Below are 22,927 nucleotides of genomic sequence, written 5' to 3'. Positions count from 1 at the left end.
TTGAGAGAGAATGTTCAGTTCCATTTATCAATGAATGACCGGTAGTTTGAAGGCTGGAAACGGAAGGTCATTGCTTGGTTTAAATGTTGACGTTGAGGGTGCATGAGGTCAAATTAGTGAACGTGTTTATTTTTATCTCAATTGCCTAAAACAATCGAAGGATGGGGCATGGAAGTTCGTGATAACGACAGGAAATATTAAATGACCACAAGAATCCTTTTCTTTCTTTCTCTTCGCTTGTAGTAGTTTATTTCCACATTGATTAAAACACAATTATTACAAAATACTGACAACAAAACTTTCGTTTCGTACAAAGTAATACATCAGCACATGTTCACGGTTTAAAGGGTCTACATACGTTTGGTAATGACTCTGCTTTAAAGACAGTGGACACTATTGGTAATTGTCAAAGACCTGTCTTCACAGTTGGTGTTTCTCAACATATGCATAAAATAACAAACCTGTGAAAATTTGAGCTCAATCGGTCGTCGATGTTGCGAGATAATAATGAAAGAAAAAACACCCTTGTCACACGGAGTTGTGTGCTTTCAGATGCTTGATTTCGAGACCTCAAATTCTAAGCTTGAGGTTTCGAAATCAAATTCGTTGAAAAATACTTCTTTCGCGAAAACTACTCCACTTCAGAGGGAGCCATTTCTCACAATGTTTTATACTACCAACCTCTCTCTATTACTCGATGCCAAGTAAGGTTTTATGCTAATAATTATTTTGAGTAATTACCAATAGTGTCCACTGCCTTTAATGGCAATACAAACTTACGTGGTAAGAAATATAGCAGCTTTGGGTAGAATGCATTTTGAGAAACTTTTCACTGAAACGAAGTACTACAGTTATGGGGAAAATATACCACTCTTGATTCCCAAAAATTTGAATCTGAGAATCATTTACTGACAGTAATGTTCCGCAAATTGTGTATTCCAATTGCAGACATTCTTTCTGTGTGGACATAACCGCTCAAGACGTTCGGCAATAGAGCATATCTCAAAAACGCTACCACCATTTTAAATGAAATGTCCACAAGTTAGTTTTATGGTAAATCTACCACTATAATATGCTATATGATTGAAACAAACAGGGGTTCCAACTACAAAACGTATACAACCCTTTAAATGTGAAAGAGAAAAACATTTATCTACATCCACTGGCAATTCATTTCAAAGTGAAATTTGTACAAGGTTTTAATACACAATGTATAGTTGTTATAATCAAGGAATTTATTTAGCTTACATTTCAAATAGAGCCCTGTCATTCCGCATAATGGTAACCCGACTATTATACTTTACTTGTTAGACTTTACTAGTAAGGATTAAAGACCTTTTTATAGTAATACTTTACTGGTAAGACGTTAACTGTTAGACAATATATCCGACTTCTTACTTCTGATAAAAGTCTGACATTTCCCATCTCTGGCAGTACCAACCCACCAGTATCCACATTAGACCAAATAAATCACAAGTGAAAAAAAAGGGGGTGGGGGGGGGGGGGGGTCAGTCATAACTTTAATACTTCAGTCTCTACACGAGGCACGTTTATAAAATAAAGTTCTTTTTGTTCTAACCGAACATAAATTAGCAACGATTGAACAGATGGACTTGAAGCCCTGGAAGGGTCATAAAGGGCAGACAGTGCAAGCTGAACAGCCGGTTATTTATGCTGCATCCTGCCCATGAACATCCTCTTTTGGATGGGACTCTAAACAAATTGGCACTTTGAAGATGAGTGACAGTCCAGCACAGAACAAAATCCTTGGGAGAAAAGTTCAGCCTGGATTAGTCTTGATTAACCTTGACGTTTAGGCTGAACTATCCAGTCTGGAAACGTCAAGGGCACCTATGCGTTTTCTCCATGGGTTAAGGGCACCTCTGTAACGCAAATTGTCCAAAATTTCATTGGCAAATTTCAAGGGGCACCAAGGCAATGACTAGGGGGTAATGGAGGCAACAGCCTATGTTTCTTCCGAGAGAAGCATCAAGCTTGACATCCAAATTACTCTGAAAGGGGACAGAACAAGGGGTCAATTTCGAATGCATACTAATTTGCTAAGCAGATTCTGGATAGGGCTTAATTAGCAGGGAACCAGTCTCAACCAGTATACACGCCTATGGCATGTTGGCTGGTGACCATTATCTGGTAAGCAGTACTTTGTGCGATGCCAACATCTTTGGTATGAAATTCGGACCCAGTGGTCTGGAGGTATCATGATAGTTGCCTTTGCTGTCCACAAAGCATCATAGTTGATATAATAAAATTGGTAACTCAATAATGCTCTGTAGTACAGTAAATTAAATGGCATCTCCTGACACCCTGAAACCGGTAACATCAAAGTAAAATAAAATAATAGGAAATTAAAACAAAACAAAATGATGAATAAACCAAATATTAAAATACCAATAAAAACTAAAACTAAAAAAAAAAATCTGTTAAACAAAATTAAATAATGTCTGACTTGAAAAATAAACGGCGGTGTTTCATCACATAATTATAATTTTCAACAATAAAAATCACACATTAATCAAAATCATGGACGAAATCAACAATGATCATCTATTCATGAACAGTTATGACAAATCAAAACAGAACAAAACAAAACCACAGTCACATTTCCGATCAACAGGAAGCATTACACGTTTTCCCTCAACGGTTTCACCAGACCTTATTTCCATTTTGGTTCCAACACACGTACACAAAAAAACTTTTAAAATATTGCACTTGTATTTTAACGAAAGGAAACTTCCAAAATATAAAACCTTTGGAAGTTCCTGTTAGAGGGATGTACAGTTTTCCTTTGAAAAATGTATGGTGCCAGCTCGTGGTTCATTTAAAGTTTCCGCTGTTAAGAAACCGAAACTGAGTTCGCTGGGCGTGACTTGAACAGAGAGTCTTCTGTGTAGAAAATTAACCCACTTTCATGTATGGATGATAACCCGTGAGCCAATGTGTACCATTCTGTACCATTTGAACTAAGACCCTGCTAAGGTCGAAATGTCAGGCCATTAAAGACACTGGACACCATTGGTTATTGTTAAGTCTTCTCCCTTGGTGTATCTCAACATGTGCATAAAATAACAAACCTGTAAAGATTTGAGATCAATCAGTAGTCAAAGTTACGAGATAATAATGAAAGAAAAAAACACCCTTGTCACACGAGGCTGTGTACTTTCAGATGCTTGATTTCGAGACCTCGGGTCTCGAAATCAAATTCGTGGAAAATTACTTTCTGAAAAATTACATCACTTCAGAGGGAGCTACTCACCATTACCTGTTACCAAGTAAGGTTTTATGTCAATAATTATTAATTTGAGAAATTACGAATAGTGTCCACTGTCTTTAATTATCTGTTGGCATTTATATCATAGGTCCTATTGGTTGGTAAGCAGTTTGCAAAAGCTAACTGTATTTTCAGATTTGAACTAACTAAACCATTTTAACTGATACGGATATGTGCTACTTGATATTCCCCCATTGGTAGATAGACTAGAAAAAATATAAGCCTGTCTAAAAAAAATTACCCATTTCAAGTTTGGATGACACCCTGGTATAAATCAATCCGGCAAAACAAAAATGGTATCCCCTCTATTAAAAATTACCAACTGCGGTGTCTTTTTGTGCACAATCTAGGCATTGAAGACACCGCATCAAATGGTGCGCGATGCTCAACACTTGCACACCCGGTGCGCGTCGGATTAGTCTATAAGCATGTCTTGAATTTCATCTTTGAGAGGGCATGGCCATTTTGATATCGCAAAGGGCACTTCCATTGGAAACTCTGAAAATCAATGGAAAACTTGGCATCAAGGCGGAGACCATGGTCTTTAACTCTTGAATTTACCCTCCACTCCAACTTGAGTTTTTTGAAGACACAAATCTTTCTCACATCAGAACAACTTAGTGCATGTTACCATCAGCCACAAATGTGCACTGACCTAGTGTTTGCATTCCTGAAGGGACCTAAAGAGCAATTCCGTTACTTTATCCCATTTTATCTGGTGTAGTTGAAACATTCTTTTCAAAAGTGCTTATCGTTTTGTACCCATCTGTTCCGTTGAAACCCTAAACTTCTGTTTTTGAAACCAAAAATAGTTTGGACTCTTTATCTAGAAATATTATAAGACAGTGAAATTTTGTTATAGGATAATATTTCACAAACTGAGATGTTGTGAAATTCCAACAGAAGTTTTTTTGTCAACAGTTTGTCTATTGTGTTAAAATAGTGAATTAGAAACAGACAACACCTATGGCTCTGCCGAATTTACAACTTTGGCCATACTAGTCCATGAATTTCATTGGTTAAACTCTGAAGGTAGCTGGTGCCCACTTAGAACAAATTATATGCATAAAATGGAAGGTTACCAATCAAGGTCGTAGGTGAAAAACCCTAAAACTAATGGCTGGTATTCAGTGTCTTGTTCAAAAGCAAGCTTACTAGTAGCACATGACAATGGTGCTACATATTTTAGAAAGGGACAAAAATAGATGAATATCTAAAAATGTTATAGTAAATGTTTACATCTTTACAACTTTACAAGTGTATACTGGAAAACATCACTTTTTACAGCTTTTCTACTGCATTTGGCAATGATAGTCAATAGCACACAAGTTAAACAAATTGCTGTCCAAGTCTTCATCTTGCAAACTTTAAGTCCAAACCTGTTGACTCCTGTGAAATTTGTACACATCGCTTAGAGCAAAGTTTGGTAGATATTTTAATTATTCAAACCTTACCCCTTGGTTGTGCTTAAAGAAAAAATTGTAACTCCATTGGAATTTAAGAGCCAGCCGTCGATTTCACAAATCTCTTCCTAACTTAAGACTAATCTTAGGACTTAGGACGAGTCCCAGCCCTACACTATAATAGCACTAAGACCTTAAGATTAATTCTAAGTTAGGAAGAGTTACTCGTCCTAACTCGAGATAAGACGAGTCCTAACTCTTTTTGAAATCGACGGCTGGATCAGATTTGACGTATGTGAAAATTATAGAAAAAAAAAAGGCTTCTGAGCCTAGGTTCCCCCTTATTCTAGACTCAGAACCTCCCAGATGTTACAATTCAGGTGGTTTATAGTCTCTGTGGTGCATCACCCGAAATACAAAACTACAACATCGACTATACTTTCTCCCTTCCGGTGGCTGCTTAACCCTTTTCAAGAAAATCTGAAGGTTCCAAGAAATTTTAAGAAAATCCTGAAATCAAGAAAAATTCTGAGAAAGCTTATAAATGCCTGCAACAGTGTTGGGTAACACAACTGGTACTATGTTTGCAGGACTAATACTCCATTCTTCACAGGGCAAGACAGTTTTGATGGAACTTCCATGAGTGAAAATTATATTTTGTACTGGAAAATTTCCATTGGGGCACCCAGGGAATGCCAAGTGGCATTGAAGCCTTTGTTGCCTCCATTAAGTACTCATCCTACATGTATGTTTGGGTCAATACCTGAAACAGTTACGCAGTAAAGCATCCAATAAAACCCGCGCTTAGATTTTAGAGGTGGTTATTAGGGTATAAACACTTTTCATAGTTTTTTTGTTTGTTTTTTACATTGCCTTTAGAGCTGGGTTGAGATCTCCAAAGTAGCTGTGTATGAGACCTTCCTCGGCCGACATGCGCAGGGAGGGGTTACAGATGAGCAGACGCTGTAGGAGGTCACGACCCTTGGCTGAGAGTCCGGGGACCACTGATGAGAGAGGGGTACTGACATGGTAGATCGGGTAAGGCTGCAATTCAAATAAAAGATCGATGTTACTAACCGAGAAACTCTTTCCTACTGTTCTACAGTTGTATTTTTAAAAGGCAGGGTATACTTTGTGTACATTTTAAAGACCAGTATCCTCACCTGTATGAAACAACAAATCTGTGACAAATTTTGCTCAGTTATTCATCAAAGTTGCATGGAAACAGGGGGGGGAACACCCTGTTACATAGATGTGTGTGCTCTCCGATGTACGAGAAAGGGCTTCAGGTCCAAAGTCTTACTTGGATTCAAATATTTTAGTGAGAAATTACCCCTTTCTAAAAAACTCTGTTACTTCAGAGCGTGTCGTTTCTCACAAAGTTTCATAGCACCTAGCCTCTGGAACTCACTTACGGAAAACCTCAGACAAATGCACAACATCACTCTCTTCCAGCAGAAACTCAAAACACATTTTTGTTCTTGCTTGCTTTCCAACATCTTGACAAAACTTGACCGACGCTTTTGATTGTTTTTTTTTTTAAGTAAAGTGTGCCTTATAAATGCTGTAGTTTATTATTATTATTATATTACTATTCAAAACAACCATAGAGGGATTGGCCTTTGTTGCCCCTGGTCATGGCATTGCTACCCCTTCAAAAGTTTCCCTTACATTGTAAGATTTTCCCATGGAATTGCCCTTCGCAAAATGAAAATGGCCTAGCCCTCTCCGAGATGAAATTTCAGGCCCGGTGTACACTTACCTTAAAGTCTGGTAGCTTTGAGATACCTGGCCAGGTATCCTCGGTGGGTGTGCCTAACAACTTAAAGATCCTCTTCAGCTGATCTTCAACATCATTCCCTGGGAACAGAGGGCGTCCTGCATTGGCCATCTCTAAAAAGATACACAAATTTCAACGACTATAAGAACCAAGACCAAACATAAACTGAGTTTGGAGTTGAAGCCAAAAGCCTTCTTGAGTTATCGCTCAGACAATAAAGGACAAGGCAAGAACTATATGCCCCTTCGGAGCGCAAAAAATAACAATGGAACTATCAAAATGATATTGACAAAGTAGGGACCTTCACCACTCCTATGAAGCTCAGTGCTCTATCAAGTTTGAAGTACCTGCAAGCCATTATGATGGCGTTCCAATAATTGTCAACATCTAAACTAGTTACCCACCTGCAAATATACATCCCGCTGACCACATGTCAATGGACGTTGTGTAAATTCTGGCCCCGAACAGCACATCAGGTGGTCTGTACCACAGGGTCACTACCTCCGCTGAAAAACACCTCACTGGAATGCCAAACGCCCTCGCCAGGCCAAAATCAGCCAGTTTCAATTCACCATTCTGAAATGTAAGAAGCAAAATACAACTTAATGTGACTACCCTTTTAAAGTATTCCTGACGTGTAAGGTTGGCATAGTGGTGCCTGCCTTCCGAACCCAGGTTCGAATGATGCAGGGGGGACTATGTGAATTGGATTTTCAGTCCCTACTGCACTGCGTGGGTTTTCCCAGGAATAACTCTCTGGGACTTTCCTCCCGCATCTAAAACTTAACCGCTTCATTTTCTTCTCACCTAGTCCAGAAGCTAAACAGTCTTTTCAGGAATTATCATAGATGTAGAATTAAAAAGAGAAAGATGATTTCATGTTCAGTGATTGTTTTCTTGGATCGTAACTACTTTGAACCAGTTTGTTTTATTTTTATATAGCGCTTAATACACCATGTCTCAAAGCGCTTCCAACATTATTACCCTGATCACTAGGCCATTTCATTCCTTAAACAATCTCAGCTCCCTGGGGAGTATATACTGCCTGTGCTGCCAAATATGTAGCGCACTAAGCTAAACCAACCACAATAACCATCGCTGCCCTCACAGGCACCCATTTAAACCTAGTTTGTATCTTGTGGCCATTTTGTTGCAATATCAGAATTCAGTATTTTATTACTTACCTTGTTGATGAGAAGGTTTTGTGGCTTAAGATCCCTGTGGAGTATATTCTGACTATGACAGAATGCAAGGCCTCGCAACAACTGAAACATGAAAGACTGAAGACACAAACAATAAATCAGAGATTGTAAAACAGTTATCTTCAACAGTGGATCTTTTCAAAGGCTAAGCTTGGTCTGTTCTTTAACCAGTTCCAGTGAACTACATGTATGTAACTGTGCCCATTGTGATGTTGTTAAGTCACTGTTAATAAGGCACAGGGAAAACTGGATTTGCAGATCTCTTGAATAGTTTATTGTCGGAATCTGTAAATTGGGTGAACAGAGATGTTGATGATGATAGTTCGGCCAACTTCAGAATTAGACATGAGTTAGAAATTGTAACACGGACCATTCTTAAGAAATTAATCTTCACAAAATAACACCCTGTTGACTGTAAACCAAGCCAATCCAGTTGTATTCACCTTTACAACATCAGGATCGATCTCCCCGTTGCAAGCATCAAAATACTTCTTGAGGTCCTGATCACAGCACTCAAATACCAACGTCAGCCGTCGGTTACAGTGCAATACATCATGAAGGTGGACAATATTCCTGTGTTTTAGTTCCTTCAGCAGGCAGATTTCTCTCAGAGCTGAGCTTGGGACACCCTGGAATTGAATATTAAAATAAAACAATGATTACTATCTGAAACTGTAAATAAGGGTTAGATTGGACCAGTGAGTCACGACAATACTCATTAGTTGATTGAGTTGGGTCATGCCATTCTTTAGTGGAGCTACAATGTACATAAAGTTGAAACTGGTTCAAAAGTTTGTGATCAGTGTGACAGTAGAGTCAAATGTAATGGAGCTATTAAGCAGAAGTAGGCCTGCTTAAACTTCACATAAGCATGGGAATGGGAACAAGTATCTTTCTTTTTTTGTACTGTATTTTTTTTAACTCTCTCCTATTTTAGCCGATAATCATTACTTTGTTAGAGATTAGTTGCGATAACTGTAACCCTCCATACTCTGCGACGGACAAATGGAAGGGTTACAAATATGATTATCACAACTTAATGTAGTTAGAGATCTATTTAGTTGGTGATTGTAAATGTAATTATTTTAGTATAAAATTACAAATAATGTAATTCTTTCAGTATAAATCGCTCAAATCTCTCATTAAATTTGTTAAAGATTTGGTGATACTGAATGTAAATGTAATTTTATTGTACATACCTCGTCGTCATCATCAAGCCTCACTCTCTTCAGAGCAACTATTTCTTGAGTTTCCTTATTTTTAGCTTTGAAAACAGTTCCGTAAGTACCTGAAATAACACACAAAAATAGGGCTTATTTGGGACTGCACAAAGTCAGGCCCTGAGGGTAAATGTTTGTCAACATATTTATATTATTAATTATCACTTAGGACTAGGTTGTAGTTACTTTTACAATTGTATTAAGTTGCAACTTGCAACATGAAAAACACAATTATTTTATAATTAAAAACATTGTCCACAATCACCAATCAAGGCTCCACACTAAACTGAATCAAATTTATATTATATATAGAAATATAGGCTATGTCATTATCAAGGCTCAACACTTAATTTTAGTGTTGAGCCTTGATATTTTAATTGGTGAAATGTTTTTTTAAATTTAATGTTATTACTTTAAATTATTAATTAAATATTGATTGACGAGATGACTTTTTTAATAACATTTTCTGTTTATGTTAAACATTTAAAGGTTTGACTTTTTGAGTGAAAATCAAAAAGTAGGCCCTACAATTTTTTACATTCATTTAATTTGAATTATAAATAATTATTCAAACATTCACGAAATCGCAAATGTCAGAACGAACATAAAGCCGGTCCACATATCCAGCCATACAGTGAGAAGTGCGTGTGTATGTGAATGTGTGTGTGTGACCATAGATTTGAGAAAGAACTTTCATTTCTCATTTCTCTACTCTACTCTAGTTTATATATGATGGTGTGACGCATCCATTCATCAATTTGTACAGCACTGCAGTGCAGCAGCCGGGAAGTGAAGTTGTCCGTAAACTGGACACCAAATTAAATCACGGCTGTTCACCGTTTTCTCGAGAAAATAATCAACCCAAAATGACCCATAGTAAATCTACACAATGTTCGTGTTTTAATTTTCCGATGATCAGTTTTTATGAGTGTTTAATTCCTACCTTCGCCGATTTTCTCCAGTCTCTCGAATTTCTGCATTTTTTTCTCGTTTTGACGGATTCGCCGCCACTACCGGTTTAGCAGTAGAAAGGATGCAGTCTTGGGTGTTTGGGCGGAGCTTACCTCTCTAAATAGTTTGTTTGTCCCAGCAATTAATCTTGGATTTTACATAAACCGTAATTGAGATTATTATTCGCAAATTATTAACTTTGAGGGGCTGTTAACTCAAAATCGTGGGTTAGTGGAGGTATACCTCCTTGTATCACCACCCCCACACCAATTTGTTATCTGTGACCTCACAATCCATGCACTAAAAGAATAATGCTAGGGTTGTAGTCTTGTGTTTATTTTACAACCAGTGAGGCTGAAATCGTACTGCGTTAACAGGCAGGCACCTTGTTCCTCGGTGATGTACAAATACGATTTTGAGAAGCTGTATGTTTACGCGTCACCCATTCGGTAAAGTATATAAGACGTTTACACGGGTACGGCTTGACAGTCTGACACTGACAGCGTGAGAAAAGTCACGGCACAAGCGATTACATAATCGTGCGCTATTTTTAGCACAACCCTGGAATGAATAATCAATACATATCAAATTAGTTCTATCTCGGTAACAATCAGAAAAGAATCTGACGTAAAACATAAGGGATTACTTTTGTGTTTTATTCACGTTTAATGTGTAAGATTCAGAGCCAAAATTATGCCTAATAGTACCTCATGATCGAACAACAATGAAATTCCTCGTGGCAAGTTCCTCCATAAATGATCCAATTATTGCTAGAACTTTGGAAGTAGTATGGGATTGCGATGACACATTATGGAAGGAATAAATTTAATATTGTTGTGACACCATAATCTGTCACAATGACAGATTCCGAATTTTGCACCCTTTACAAGCTATACTGGCCCAGCCCCTTTCAGTCGTCGTTTCGAATAATTGTCTGATGAACAGTGGGAGGGAGCTGTGTTATCCACATCATCACACATCACACAACATATAAATTTACCCAGTCAAATATATTCAAATTAGTTTTATTTCAATTAATCTTCATTTTGATCCCCAAAAGGGTAATTCCAATGCTTGCATACAATTTAAACTCATGGATGGTGGTTAATGTAGAATATAAATCACTTGTAATTTTGGCCCCGAAAGGATTGAGCCGTCTCGTGGAAGGCTTATTGGTTCTTAATTTTTTAGGCGTGACTTTGCAGAACATTTAGATTCAAAAGCCGAAATCGAAACAGTTAATTTGTTTAATTACGTTTATAATCCTAAAACACGTGGCTTAATTATAAACACGCTGAAATAATGACACGTTTCAAATGTCGATTTGTTTCGCTTGAATCGGCCTGAATTTGCCTGGACGTAGGTAACTTAGTAATCAAGTAACAGTTTAAAGGCACCAGACTTTACAGCCATAAAATAGTCCCGGCACTTCTGTAGCAGACGACAGTGGTCTTTAACAAGACATGGCAAAAGCTGATTGGCTGAGTGTACAACAAGTGTCATTAATCCGCCAGTAAGTAAATCAATTTTCCACCTGTTAATAACTTATTACATGTATTTTATTAGGTAGAGAATACCTTAAATTAGTGTTGTCAACATAACTGCTGTATAAATATCTTGATATAAAGTGCAATTTTCAACCAAAATACAGATTTATTTTCTTGCGCGTATATATTTTGGAAATAATAACTTGATGTTATGAGGACAGTAATCCATCTGCAAAAAGTACACACGAGAGTTCGGAAGTGTGGTGGTTTTGTCATTCTTTTTGACGATGGCGCCCCAAAATGTCTGGGTTTTGGCAGCCCTTCTTGGGCTGGTAGTTGTCTTTTCTCCGTCTGTTTTATCTGAAGGGGAGGACGTGAAGACAGAAGCAGGTAAATTTATACTTTTTGAATTGTTTGTGGTGACGTGTGTTTTGATTATGGTATTTGATGTTGCATCTATTTCGGGATAAAATGTGGGATGCTCCTTTCTTTATCTATCTATTTATATTTATAATTTATAATTAATGATACATGTAGATTAGAAGGTTCATATTTGATGAGAAATAAATAATCTAACTTCGCGTTTGTAGTTTTATCGCTCAGTGAGCGTTTTATTCATTTTTGTTTTGGCATCGATGCAAAGCAAAATTTGTACTGTAGAGTAGGCATGTAGCCTTTTTGTAGGCCCCTAGGCCTAAAAAACTAAGGCTAAATAATCGGTTTTTGCACTGTTTTATCGTGACCCAGCCAGATGTCAGTTTATTACACTGCCAGCAACTTTTTGCTAGCAAAACCAATTCTGTAATGTTCCTTTAAATATTAATTATTTAAAATTAATATTAATTTAATAATTAACATTTAACTAAATTGAAAAAGATTAAAAAACACTAATAAAATAAAATTAATTAACAAATATTAATATGGTATTAATAATAATAGGCTAAATAAACAATTAATTTTTCAGGGTTATTTATCTACACAACAATGCATGTAATGTTTTACTTGTAGTATTTGACTCTTTATTAATATGAGCACGTTTGTATTAAAAATGAAGTTGAATTTGTCAGTTTAATGACTCATGTCTGCTACATTTGCATTTTGGTATACTTTTGTAAATACAATTTTTCAGAGCACTTTATTGGAAACAAACAATTTTTGTGTCTGATGACAGTTATTCTAAATTTATCTGTTTTTCTTGTTATGTGTCTGAAGATGGTGATGATGAGATCTTCACAATAGGCGATGACCTTATACTGGACATGGCTGATGAGGAGGCCCCAAAGGTTGAGGAAGAAGATGGGGTCCTTGTTCTCACTATGGATAACTTTGATAGCGTGGTCATGGAGGCAGACATCATACTGGTGGAATTCTACGCACCATGGTAGGTTGTTTTTGTCTGTTGTTGTTTTTGTTTAGATGATCTTTTCGTCAAGGGAACTTGGCAAACTCCCATAAAGGGATATAAACACCAAGCTGGCAACCGCCAATCTCTCATACATGTACAAACATTGGTTTAACGTCTATGATAATGAATTGCACAAATCAAGCAAATTATGATTCAGTAACTACTTTGTGTAGAAGACATAACCTAATATAGTCATTGTAAAATCAGTGGTTGGCTTGGGGGATTCGAACCCCCAACCTTGTAATTGCAAGTCCTACAGTCTAACCACTGGACCACTATGGCTTTTTGTAGTGTCCATCTCTACATATCCCTTTTTTAAAGCGTTTCTGTGATCAGCTTCAGTGGAAGTAACTAACAAGTTTGGTGTATTTTAGATGTGATTATTGTAACCCTCAATTGTTAATATCCATCAGGAGGATTAAGGGTTGTGACTGTCGGGGGGGGAATCCATTATTACATTTAGCAATGCCTGTCCAGAGGATCAAGCTGTTCAGGGGCGGATTGCAATAAAATGGTCTTAGTCAGCAGTCTAAGACCAGTCAGTTATAGCCGGCTATCTGTCTTAGATGGTCTTAGCTTAGTCAGTCATTAAGCCTGTTGCAATAAGCCGGTCTTAGATAAGTCGGCGAAAAGTAATGCAATACGAACCATCGTCCCATAAGCACTTCTGCAGGCACTGGCGGTATGGCATTGTTCTTATTGCTTTGGTTTGAATCATCGGATATCCAATCTGCGAGTTGTATCATTTTTACTCTTGGGAACATAGTTTTTCAAGCCTGATACTTCACGGAGGCAACGAAGGCGATTGCCTCCGTTGCCCCTTGCCATTGCCTTGGTGCCCTTAAAATGCTACAGTAGAAATTTACAATTTCCTCATAGGGTGCCCTTTGCCTAAGAGAAAATGCCTTGGTGCCCTTGGCCTTTCAAAAACGAAGCATGCAGCCCTGGTTTTTACATTTACGATACAAAGTATTACCACCATTATGCCTCTAATGGGTGTTATCTATTCCTAAAATAAAATCTCAGCGCGTTTCAAGTTAGCCGGCTATTGCGCATAGACCGGCTTAAGACCGCTTGGTGCAATCCGACCTAGGTCCATTAAAAACAGGATCTCTTTTGCAAAGCACTCTTAGCCTTGCTAAGTTTACAAATGTCGGCGCTAAACAAATTCACATTAATGTTGTTATTACTGCTAAATTAGATAAGTATCTCTGTTCATGCTGGATTTAATGTTTGTGTTTACTATTAGGTGCGGCCACTGCAAGAGTCTAGCCCCAGAGTATGCCAAAGCGGCTAAGACTTTGAAAGAAGGCACGCCACCCGTTCCTCTAGCCAAAGTGGACGCTACTGCTCACCCTGACCTCGGTAGCAGGTATGAAGTACAGGGCTACCCAACGCTCAAAGTGTTCAGAAAAGGAGAAGCATTTGATTACGAAGGACCTAGAGAAGAGGGAGGTATGTAACAGGCATGGAATTTCATCCTTCAAAGGGCAAGGGCATTTTCATTTTGCCAAGGACACTTCCATTGGAAAATTTTAAAGTCTCTAGGGAACTTTTGAATGCCACCAAGGCCAAAACCAGGGGCAACAGAGGCCATGTCCTGCGCGGACTGTGTGTAGTACCAGGCCTGATGTAATGTTGATTGCTTGCTTGCCTCGAATCATCCAGTTTAATTTTAACCCTCCTACTCTTGGTGCCATTTTCCTGCAAGTGTGACCATTTATCTGAAGCTGTCAAACTGCCCAGGTTGTGTAAGGTGGCACAAACTATCCATTAAACCAACTGTGTGTACTGCATTCACCACAAGACGTCATATTGCAGGCTGGCATAGTTTATCTATCATTCAAAATAACAGTTGGATGATATTGAATGGTTAGACAGTAGGAGGGTTGACTATGTACTGTGTAGATGCATTTACACCATGATGTCATATTTACAAAGTACAAATTGAATGAAATGTTACATTTTTGTTATGACTTTAAGAATCAAAGATTTAGTGGTTTGGTTGAAATTGTAAACACATTAACTCATAAAACAGCTACATAATTGTTTGAATGTCCATTGAATTACATGTATCAGTCACATTGGTAGCCAACTGTTTCATGTTCGGTATCATTTCCCCAGGTATTGTTCGCTACATGAAAGCACAGTCTGATCCTGACTGGAAACCACCACCAGAGGCTGTCCTGACTCTGACCACAGAGAACTTTGATGAAACGGTGGACAATGCGGACATCATTCTGGTGGAATTCTACGCCCCTTGGTAAGTCAAAGATCCTGTAAAACGCCGTATTTTTGCCCGCGTGAGGGCGCTCTCAATATTATTTTTATAATTTCTGTGTTTTTTTATTGTTAGTTCGGTTTTTTAAGTTTTGACAATTCTGTGTGTCAATGAATGTGGGCTATTGAAAAAGCTGCGGGCAATCCCAAATTTTGGTTAACTTGCCTGGCCGGCGATTGGAATAAAAAGTTAAGGGAAACCCCTGGTTCAGTCACTTTTGTGGAGTCACAGTTTTAAGTTGCTTTAGAGGTGGGTTGTAATGGCCACTTTGATGGTCTTGTTGTCCAGAATGGATATGATGTCTGTGGTGGTCACGTGTTGCAGTCTTTGGTAACTTTTTTGAGTATGAATGAATTTACCCTCGGAAGTGATACAAATATGTTTGGGAGCGCCTTCATGCGGTAAAAAATATGGCCGGTCAGGAAATTTTTGCGAACAAATTAACAAAGCGGGTTTCTGAAATTCAACTGACATCATCATTAATCGTTGTTCTAACCCTACCTCTAGGTGTGGCCACTGCAAGAAGATGGCTCCAGAGCTTGAGGCAGCGGCTGGTGTCTTGAAAGACGACACACCACCAATTCAGATCGCCAAAGTAGACGCTACTGAGGAGAAAGACTTGGGATCACGATTTGGCGTGAGCGGTTACCCAACGCTCTTCATCTTCAGGAAGGGAGAAAAGTTTGAATATAATGGTCCACGAGAAAAGAGAGGTAGGATTACTTAATTCTTAATCTTAATCTCTTAATTCCCGATGGGGCATAATAGGAAATTTTTTTTTAGTAATCTCAATCCTAATCTTGTATTGCATTATGCCTGTCTCCCTCTAAGATTCGTCTTAGAAAGATCTACCAAAATCTTTGGTCTCGTAAACTTATTTTATTTTCGTCCCAGTTGGTTTCTAACGCAAGGCTACATTTTTTAATACTATCCTGACCAATCCTGAGCAGCGGCAATTTTCACAAAACATAACGCAATTGCAGAAGTCCACTCGTGTGCAAGATTACTGAAGCACAAATTGTGCAACAAGTGCTGCGCAAGATGACGTACCCAGTTGGGTAAAGTTTTGTGAAATCAGCGACTGGATTGGTAGTTGGTTCGTGTAGTGTTTGTACAAACTTCAAATGAATTTAATTACAAAATTAACAGACTTTCTTTTTCGTGTCAAAACCGGGAAAAAATGACACCAATTTCTGTTAATTTGTTTCTTAAATCACAGGAATTGTTGACTTCATGAGGAAGCAGGCAGGAGACAGCTCAAAGCTTCTCGGCTCTCCAAAAGATCTTAAAAATTTCCTGCAAGAGGGCCAAGATGATGTTCGTATCGTCGGCTTCTTTAAGACAGAAGAGGAAGGCATGTACAAGACGTACCTCAATGCAGGTGAGATGGGAGAAAAGTTTTTTGGGGCGGTACATTTGTCCCTTTGCCTAATGTTGCTGATAGGGGATTGGCAAGCCTAGAAACTTCTTTCTGGCAATTGCCTTGGTGCCCCTGGTTGATGCCCCAATGCCCCCTGAAATGATCTTGTAGAAATTTATATTTCTCCTCATTTTCAAGTGTACTGTGTCACTTTACTTTCAATTTGAATTGTTATTATTGCTGCTACATTTAAAATGTGTTGATGTATTTGTTTGTATAACTATTTTTAAGTGTGCTGACAGTTGAAATTTTGTGTTATTTAAATTGTCTTCAACTTGTTTGTTGTAATTTTGATTATTTTTTCTTTTTTTCTGTGCTTTTAATTGGTCAATTAATATTATTATTATTTTTTTTTTTTTTAATATGTTTTGTATTAACTAATGGTTGCACTTACACGTTTTAATTTTTTGTTGTACATTGAAACAGTTTTTTCCTTCTGATTAATTGTTTTAATTTGTCTTTTAATTAATTGTTAAACCAGAATAGTATTAATGAAAAAAAAAATTGAATTTTTATGCTTTTTCAAGTTGAATAAAAACCTGAAAATATGCACTAGTTTAAAAGCTGCCTTTCCAGTGGAATGACTGTTAACTTAACTGGTGATGCTGTCTTTTCCTCACACAACCTACATGTAGAATCTGGCTTAGTTTAAATTTAGTTTAACATAGTTATATCTAGATGATTTCTGTGAATCGATTTTGTTATGTGCCTACATTTCTCCATCTGTTCTTGTCGTCTTACAAGTTATAACAAGTATTTAAGATGAATTACACACCTGTTGCAATCCATTAACAATACATCATTTAATTATCTTTAAGGCAATGATCTAAGAGAGGACTACAGCTTCGGTCACACTTTTGACCACCAGTTGATGAACAAGTACAAGGTCAACCCTAACACCATCGTCCTTTTCATCCCGGAACGATTCCAGTCAAAGTTTGAACCCAAGAAACACGTCCTCACCAAGGTAACTGAAAGTTTCGATATGTAACTTAGCATCCTCCAAGGACTCCACTACGCGTCTTCAGCTATTTTTGTTTTGCTTCTAGCTGGTCCTGATTTTGTCATTATTTCTTGGGCATTATCTCTATAATTAGCTCATAACCGGTGCATTTGGCATGTTGTCTTTGCTTTCCACCACTAAAATACTTCACATTTTCCAAAGTTGTTGTGGGTGTTTACTACTCCTAGAACTATTTCGGTTTCGTCCGGCTATCGTCTCCCGTAACCTCATAGGTTTATATCTCTCACGCGTTAAACGACCCATGGTTCAATGAATTTTGGAATCAGAAATCTCTCTTTTTTTCTTTTTTAATCTCGCCAAAATTAGGCTCTATGTGTCCTTTGATATATCAATGTGTATGCTTGCGACCAGAGAATCCACTCCGCAATCTCAAAAATTGTTAAAAATGATAAATTCTTACCGTAATTTCAGATTCCCTATCTACTGTACGTGTTACTCCTCTGCCAACAATAATTGAAAATTACCCGACCTCGTTTTGCGAAAATGCGTCACGAGAGGGCGGGTACGATCCGTGATTTGTGTACAAAAACAACACGGAACCACGAAGCTCGCACAGGGTACCAGTATGTACAGTTTTTGCACACAGCCGTTTACATACTGGTACCCTGTGCGAGCTTCGTGGTTCCGTGTATGTTTTGTACACAAATCACGGATCGTACCCGCCCTCTCGTGACGCATTTTCGCAAAACGAGGTCGGGTAATTTTCAATTATTGTTGGCAGAGGAGTAACACGCACAGTAGATAGGGAATCTGAAATTACGGTAAGAATTTATCATTTTTAACAATTTTTGAGATTGCGGAGTGAATTCTCTGGTCGCAAGCATACACATTGATATATCAAAGGACACATAGAGCCTAATTTTGGCGAGATTAAAAAAAAAAAAAAGAGAGATTTCTGATTCCAAAATTCATTGAACCATGGGTCGTTTAACGCGTGAGAGATATAAACCTATGAGGTTACGGGAGACGATAGCCGAAAACGAAAAAGTTCTAGGAGTAGGTGTTTACATGTTGTTTCTTAATAATTATTTGATATTTCATCATATTTATGTGATATATTGCCGGTGCCGTTATTATATTTTTGCTGACTGTTTTTTGTGAGGCCACATAAAAAAAATGTTTTTGATCGTCCCCGCCCGACCGTTCAAAACCCCCTGACCCCATTTTTTTTTAAAACATAAAAAATGTGTACGGATATCTCTTTATAATACAATACAATTGGTTTTTATATAGCGCCATTTCATTTAGACCACAGCGCTTTAGACAAACAATAGCAATGCAGATAATACAACAAATGAACAATAAAGCAATATTGATACTTTTACTGCTCAGATTTTTCAGCTGAAAATTTTTGTCAAAATGTACAGGTTTGAAAAGATGTTTAAAGAAGGTTTTTATTCATGTTGGCAAAGCAAGAACAATTCTTCAAATATTTACTTGGGCTACACTGTGCTTAGTTTTGTCAAACAAATTTAACTAAATTTGTTTGACAAAACTATTGAAAACATCAACAACATAAAACACCTGTTTTATAGTGATTGTGATGATTTCTTTATTCTTTATTTCATATTTGGCATGTCAACAAAACTTTAAAAAAAACTCCCTCCCTCCCCCAACCGCAAAAAAAGGACGATCAACAACTTTGTTTTTTATGTGGCCTGAACTGTACATTTCGGCTTTTAGCTGCTGAATTGCAGTATTTTAATGAACCATTAATAATAATAATATCTTTGCCACCCTCTCCCATCCAGGAAGATGCAACTGCTGCTGATATCCAGAGCTTTTATTCTGCTCACAACATTCCCCTTGTGGGTCAGATGACTAAGGGCAATATGCAAAAACGCTACAAGGGTAGACCACTTCTGGTGGCTTACTACGATGTGGACTGGAGTTTTGATAATAGAATCGGTTAGTACAACTTTAAGGATTTCTTTTATAAACGGGTATTCCTTTGACCTGCTCTTTCAGTGCCTGCTTTTTGAGGGGTTTTCAGAAATCTATATATTAAGAAATAAGTCCTCACCAACATGACCAAACAAAGTGCATGTTAATGGTTTGTGTTGCTTAACCGAAGCCAATAATATTTCCAGAGTGATAATGCCCTCTCTTGATAACATGTAGATTATTGGTCCTACATGTATGATTTATCTTTTGAGAACATAATATATAGATTGGACATGTAGGACCTTGGCACCCAGAGGTTGAATGGTCCATAAAATTATTATAATTTTTATTTTTTTATTGTACTACTCATTTTCCAGGGAGTTAACCAACCATCTGAAACTATCCAACTACAGACGTGGACTTTTTTTAATCATTCACCACATGAAATCATATTGCAGACTTACACCACTTATCTAGCAGTCAAAACCACAGTGGACGATTTTAAAATCATAATTTACTTTCTGCATTACAGCCACTGAACGCTGGCGTCAGATAATCCTTGCCGTAGCCAAAGACAAGGAGTTCAAGGACGTTACTTTCGCCGTGGCTCAGGAAGAGGAGTTCACCGATCAGATGAAGGAGCTCGGGCTGGACGACAGCGGAGAAGAAATCAACATCGGATTGTTTGATTCCAACGGCAGGAAATATAGGATGGATCCTGAAGATGAGTTTGATGAAGATGTACTCAGGGATTTCTTGAAGGCGTGGAGGAAAGGTGAGTGGATGGTTGAGATGGGTAGGGTGATCGGAGAAGGGGACCATGGAGGGGATGTTTTTGGGTCTTGACATGTGGTATGTGGTAGAAAACCCTTTGAATATGTCTTCATGTGCTTTTGTTATCTCAGGAATTCTAACTTTAGGGGGACTTCAGTACAAGAAGAAAAGAGTACTTGTACGTTGTTGAAGATGATATTCCTGTCAAGGTTTTAGCCAGGATTGGTAAAAGGGTGTCCAAATTATTTCATGACAGATGAAACAGGGTGTCCAAATTAAAAACAGGGTGTCCAAAAGACACCCAGACACCCCTCTGGCTAACACTATGATTCCTGTCAAGGGAACTCGGCAAACTCCCACAAGGGGATATACACACCAAGCTGGCAACATCCAATCTCTCTCATAAAAACATCCATGATTATGATTTGCACAAATCAAGAAATGGTGATTTAGTAGCTGGGTGATAATGTGTGTTAAAGGCAGTGGACACTATTGGTAATTGTCAAAGACTAGCCTTCACAATTTGTGTATCTCACCATGCATAAAATAACAAACCAAAAGTCAATGGGAAACTACACAACCATACACAAGTCAATGGAAAACTACACAACCATACACATGTCAATGGGAAGCTACACAAACACACACCAGTCAATGGGAAACTACACAACCATACACAAGTCAATGGGAAACTACACAACCATACACAAGTCAATGGGAAACTACACAACCATACACAAGTCAATGGGAAACTACACAAACACACACCAGTCAATGGGAAACTACACAACCATACACAAGTCAATGGGAATTGACACAACCATACACCAGTCAATGGGAAACTATACAACCATACACAAGTCAATGGGAAACTACACAACCATACACAAGTCATTGGGAATATGAACAACCATAACCAATTCAAATGAGACACTACACAACCACGCACACGGACGTGGCATGATTGCTAGCAGTAATACATCATTCTCCATCGGGCCTGTGATTGGCCAATGTTTAGAATGACATGCCCAGTTCATGCCTGCCCTTTTATCGGAATTCCGATAAAGCTGTTACAGACCCATCAAGGCTGTTGTTTGAGCCACGTGTGAGAGGTTGAAAGTAGAAAGACACGACCGTACTCACGACTTCGCTATACTGTTCTCGCTGTACAATTTACTGTACATTGTACTGTATACATGTACGTTGTTCGTGTATGTACAGCGTGCAGACTGCCAAATTGTGCCGCGCCGGGCACACTACGCCAACAGCCTTGAGTCAAGGCTACATTTTCTAGGGTATCATTGTGGGTGTCATGTCCCGTGGCTGCCTCGCTCCGCACTTGCGTTGTGCCTTTGAAAATGTTCCTATTTTGTTTTCAACGGGCAGTTGCATGTCTGTTGTATACAGATTGAATTATTCTCAAGTAAGAGTTCTAAATAATTTTTTTGTTTAATTCCTTTTCTCAGATAAAATCAAGCCGGTCATTAAATCACAGCCTATCCCGAAAAAACAAGGGCCAGTCACTGTTGTTGTCGGCAAAACCTTCGATAAAATTGTCCTCGATAAGAAAAAGGACGTCATGATCGAGCTGTACGCCCCATGGTGCGGCCACTGCAAGAAACTCGAGCCTATCTACAAAAAACTTGCCAAGAAGTTCAAAAACAACAAAAATATTGTCATCGCCAAGATGGACGCCACAGCGAACGACACTCCAAGCAATTTCAGCAGTACGGGCTTCCCAACCATCTATTTTGCAAAAGCCGACGATAAAAAGAACCCTATGAAGTTTGAGGGTGGTGATCGATCACTGGAAACCTTGAGTAAATTTATTGAGGACAACGCTTCCACACTGAAATCAGCAAAAGCTAAGGAAGAACTTTAATGATCAGAGTAATACATAATTTGTATTTTCTTTATCTCCCCCATTCCTTTTTTTGTTGTTTATTAGACCGGTCTGGTGTCAATTTCTTTTGAAAGTACTAAAAATTTGTCAAAACCTTTCCTGTCCCATTTTCACCAAGTTTTCTTTAAAAGACTTAGTGATATTCTTGTGTCCAACAGTTTGTGGAACTGCCTGCTTATGTTGCATAAATGTATTGGGATGCTCCTTTTAAAACAAAGACCTGGGACAAGGCTGGCTAAAGATACTGGCACTATCCAAAATATTTGGATATGGGGGAAGGATGATTAAATTAATTTATCATTTTTAATGCTACACACTTTCCAAAATATTTGGATATGGGGGAAGGATGATTAAATTAATTTATCATTTTTAATGCTACACATTCTTCAGCACCATAAAAGTGACTGTATAATCTAAGTTATATAATATTTTTCTGTCCAAACCGTTTTTTACTATTTTCCACTCTAACTATTTTCCACTTTCATACCATTTTATTTTGTAACGGTTACAGAACTTGCATTGTGATGTAGGTTTCATGACCAAGTTTTCCAACTTAAAAAATTTCAGCTTTTGACTGAAAACATTAAATGCATGATTTATTATGGATACTCAAAGTTACTTGATTTAAAAATTCCTTCCAAACACATCTGGTGACTGGTGAAAAAAAAAGTTCTCACAGGTAGCAGGTTTACATCGTTCCTTTTTTTGTTAACTCGCCAGCCAAAGATTCAAAATTTGCTATTTTTTCCCCTTTTCTGTTTGTACATTTACTTTAGGGAAGGACAAACAATTTTGCACTTTTATGCAAGCCACTTACATTGATATTATATTGATTTTAATTTAGATCTTGATCAGCCTTATTAAATCAGTGTACTTAAAAAAAAATTCAAACTGTTATCAGACT

At 37.9% G+C, this 22,927-nt stretch overlaps 2 protein-coding genes across 2 annotated transcripts; one reads left to right on the top strand and one right to left on the bottom strand.

Annotated features, from left to right (window-relative positions):
• Positions 1 to 231: 231 nt before the first annotated feature.
• Positions 232 to 9,927, bottom strand: LOC139949125 (cyclin-dependent kinase 5-like). The gene is made up of 7 exons (XM_071947529.1): positions 9,838 to 9,927; positions 8,874 to 8,962; positions 8,118 to 8,303; positions 7,657 to 7,752; positions 6,877 to 7,048; positions 6,455 to 6,585; positions 232 to 5,736 (listed from the first exon to the last, which is right to left on the bottom strand). The coding sequence occupies exons 1-7, from the start codon at positions 9,872 to 9,874 to the stop codon at positions 5,557 to 5,559; spliced, it is 891 nt and encodes a 296-aa protein (XP_071803630.1). The 5' UTR covers positions 9,875 to 9,927; the 3' UTR covers positions 232 to 5,556.
• Positions 9,928 to 11,568: 1,641 nt separating this feature from the next.
• Positions 11,569 to 22,920, top strand: LOC139949124 (protein disulfide-isomerase A4-like). Its single transcript, XM_071947528.1, has 10 exons — positions 11,569 to 11,722; positions 12,545 to 12,713; positions 13,987 to 14,192; positions 14,862 to 15,000; positions 15,526 to 15,731; positions 16,238 to 16,399; positions 17,257 to 17,405; positions 19,214 to 19,370; positions 19,879 to 20,121; positions 21,587 to 22,920. Exons 1-10 carry the CDS (start codon positions 11,620 to 11,622, stop codon positions 22,000 to 22,002), a joined length of 1,950 nt encoding a protein of 649 aa, XP_071803629.1. The 5' UTR covers positions 11,569 to 11,619; the 3' UTR covers positions 22,003 to 22,920.
• Positions 22,921 to 22,927: the final 7 nt, after the last annotated feature.

Source organism: Asterias amurensis, chromosome 16 (assembly GCF_032118995.1).
Source record: "Asterias amurensis chromosome 16, ASM3211899v1".
Taxonomy (NCBI): Eukaryota; Metazoa; Echinodermata; class Asteroidea; order Forcipulatida; family Asteriidae; genus Asterias; species Asterias amurensis.
This window is presented reverse-complemented; position numbering and strand designations above follow the sequence as displayed.

Bases quoted from the DNA above. Each gene is read 5' to 3' on its own strand.
- LOC139949124 (XM_071947528.1), top strand. From the start codon at position 11,620: ATGGCGCCCCAAAATGTCTGGGTTTTGGCAGCCCTTCTTGGGCTGGTA. The intron at 14,193-14,861 runs GTATGTAACAGG...TCATTTCCCCAG, and splicing joins AGGACCTAGAGAAGAGGGAG to GTATTGTTCGCTACATGAAA. The intron at 17,406-19,213 runs GTAACTGAAAGT...TCTCCCATCCAG, and splicing joins AGAAACACGTCCTCACCAAG to GAAGATGCAACTGCTGCTGA.
- LOC139949125 (XM_071947529.1), bottom strand. From the start codon at position 9,874: ATGCAGAAATTCGAGAGACTGGAGAAAATCGGCGAAG. The intron at 7,049-7,656 runs GTAAGTAATAAA...CTTACATTTCAG, and splicing joins AAAACCTTCTCATCAACAAG to AATGGTGAATTGAAACTGGC. The intron at 5,737-6,454 runs GTAAGTGTACAC...TTTGAATTGCAG, and splicing joins CAAAGCTACCAGACTTTAAG to CCTTACCCGATCTACCATGT.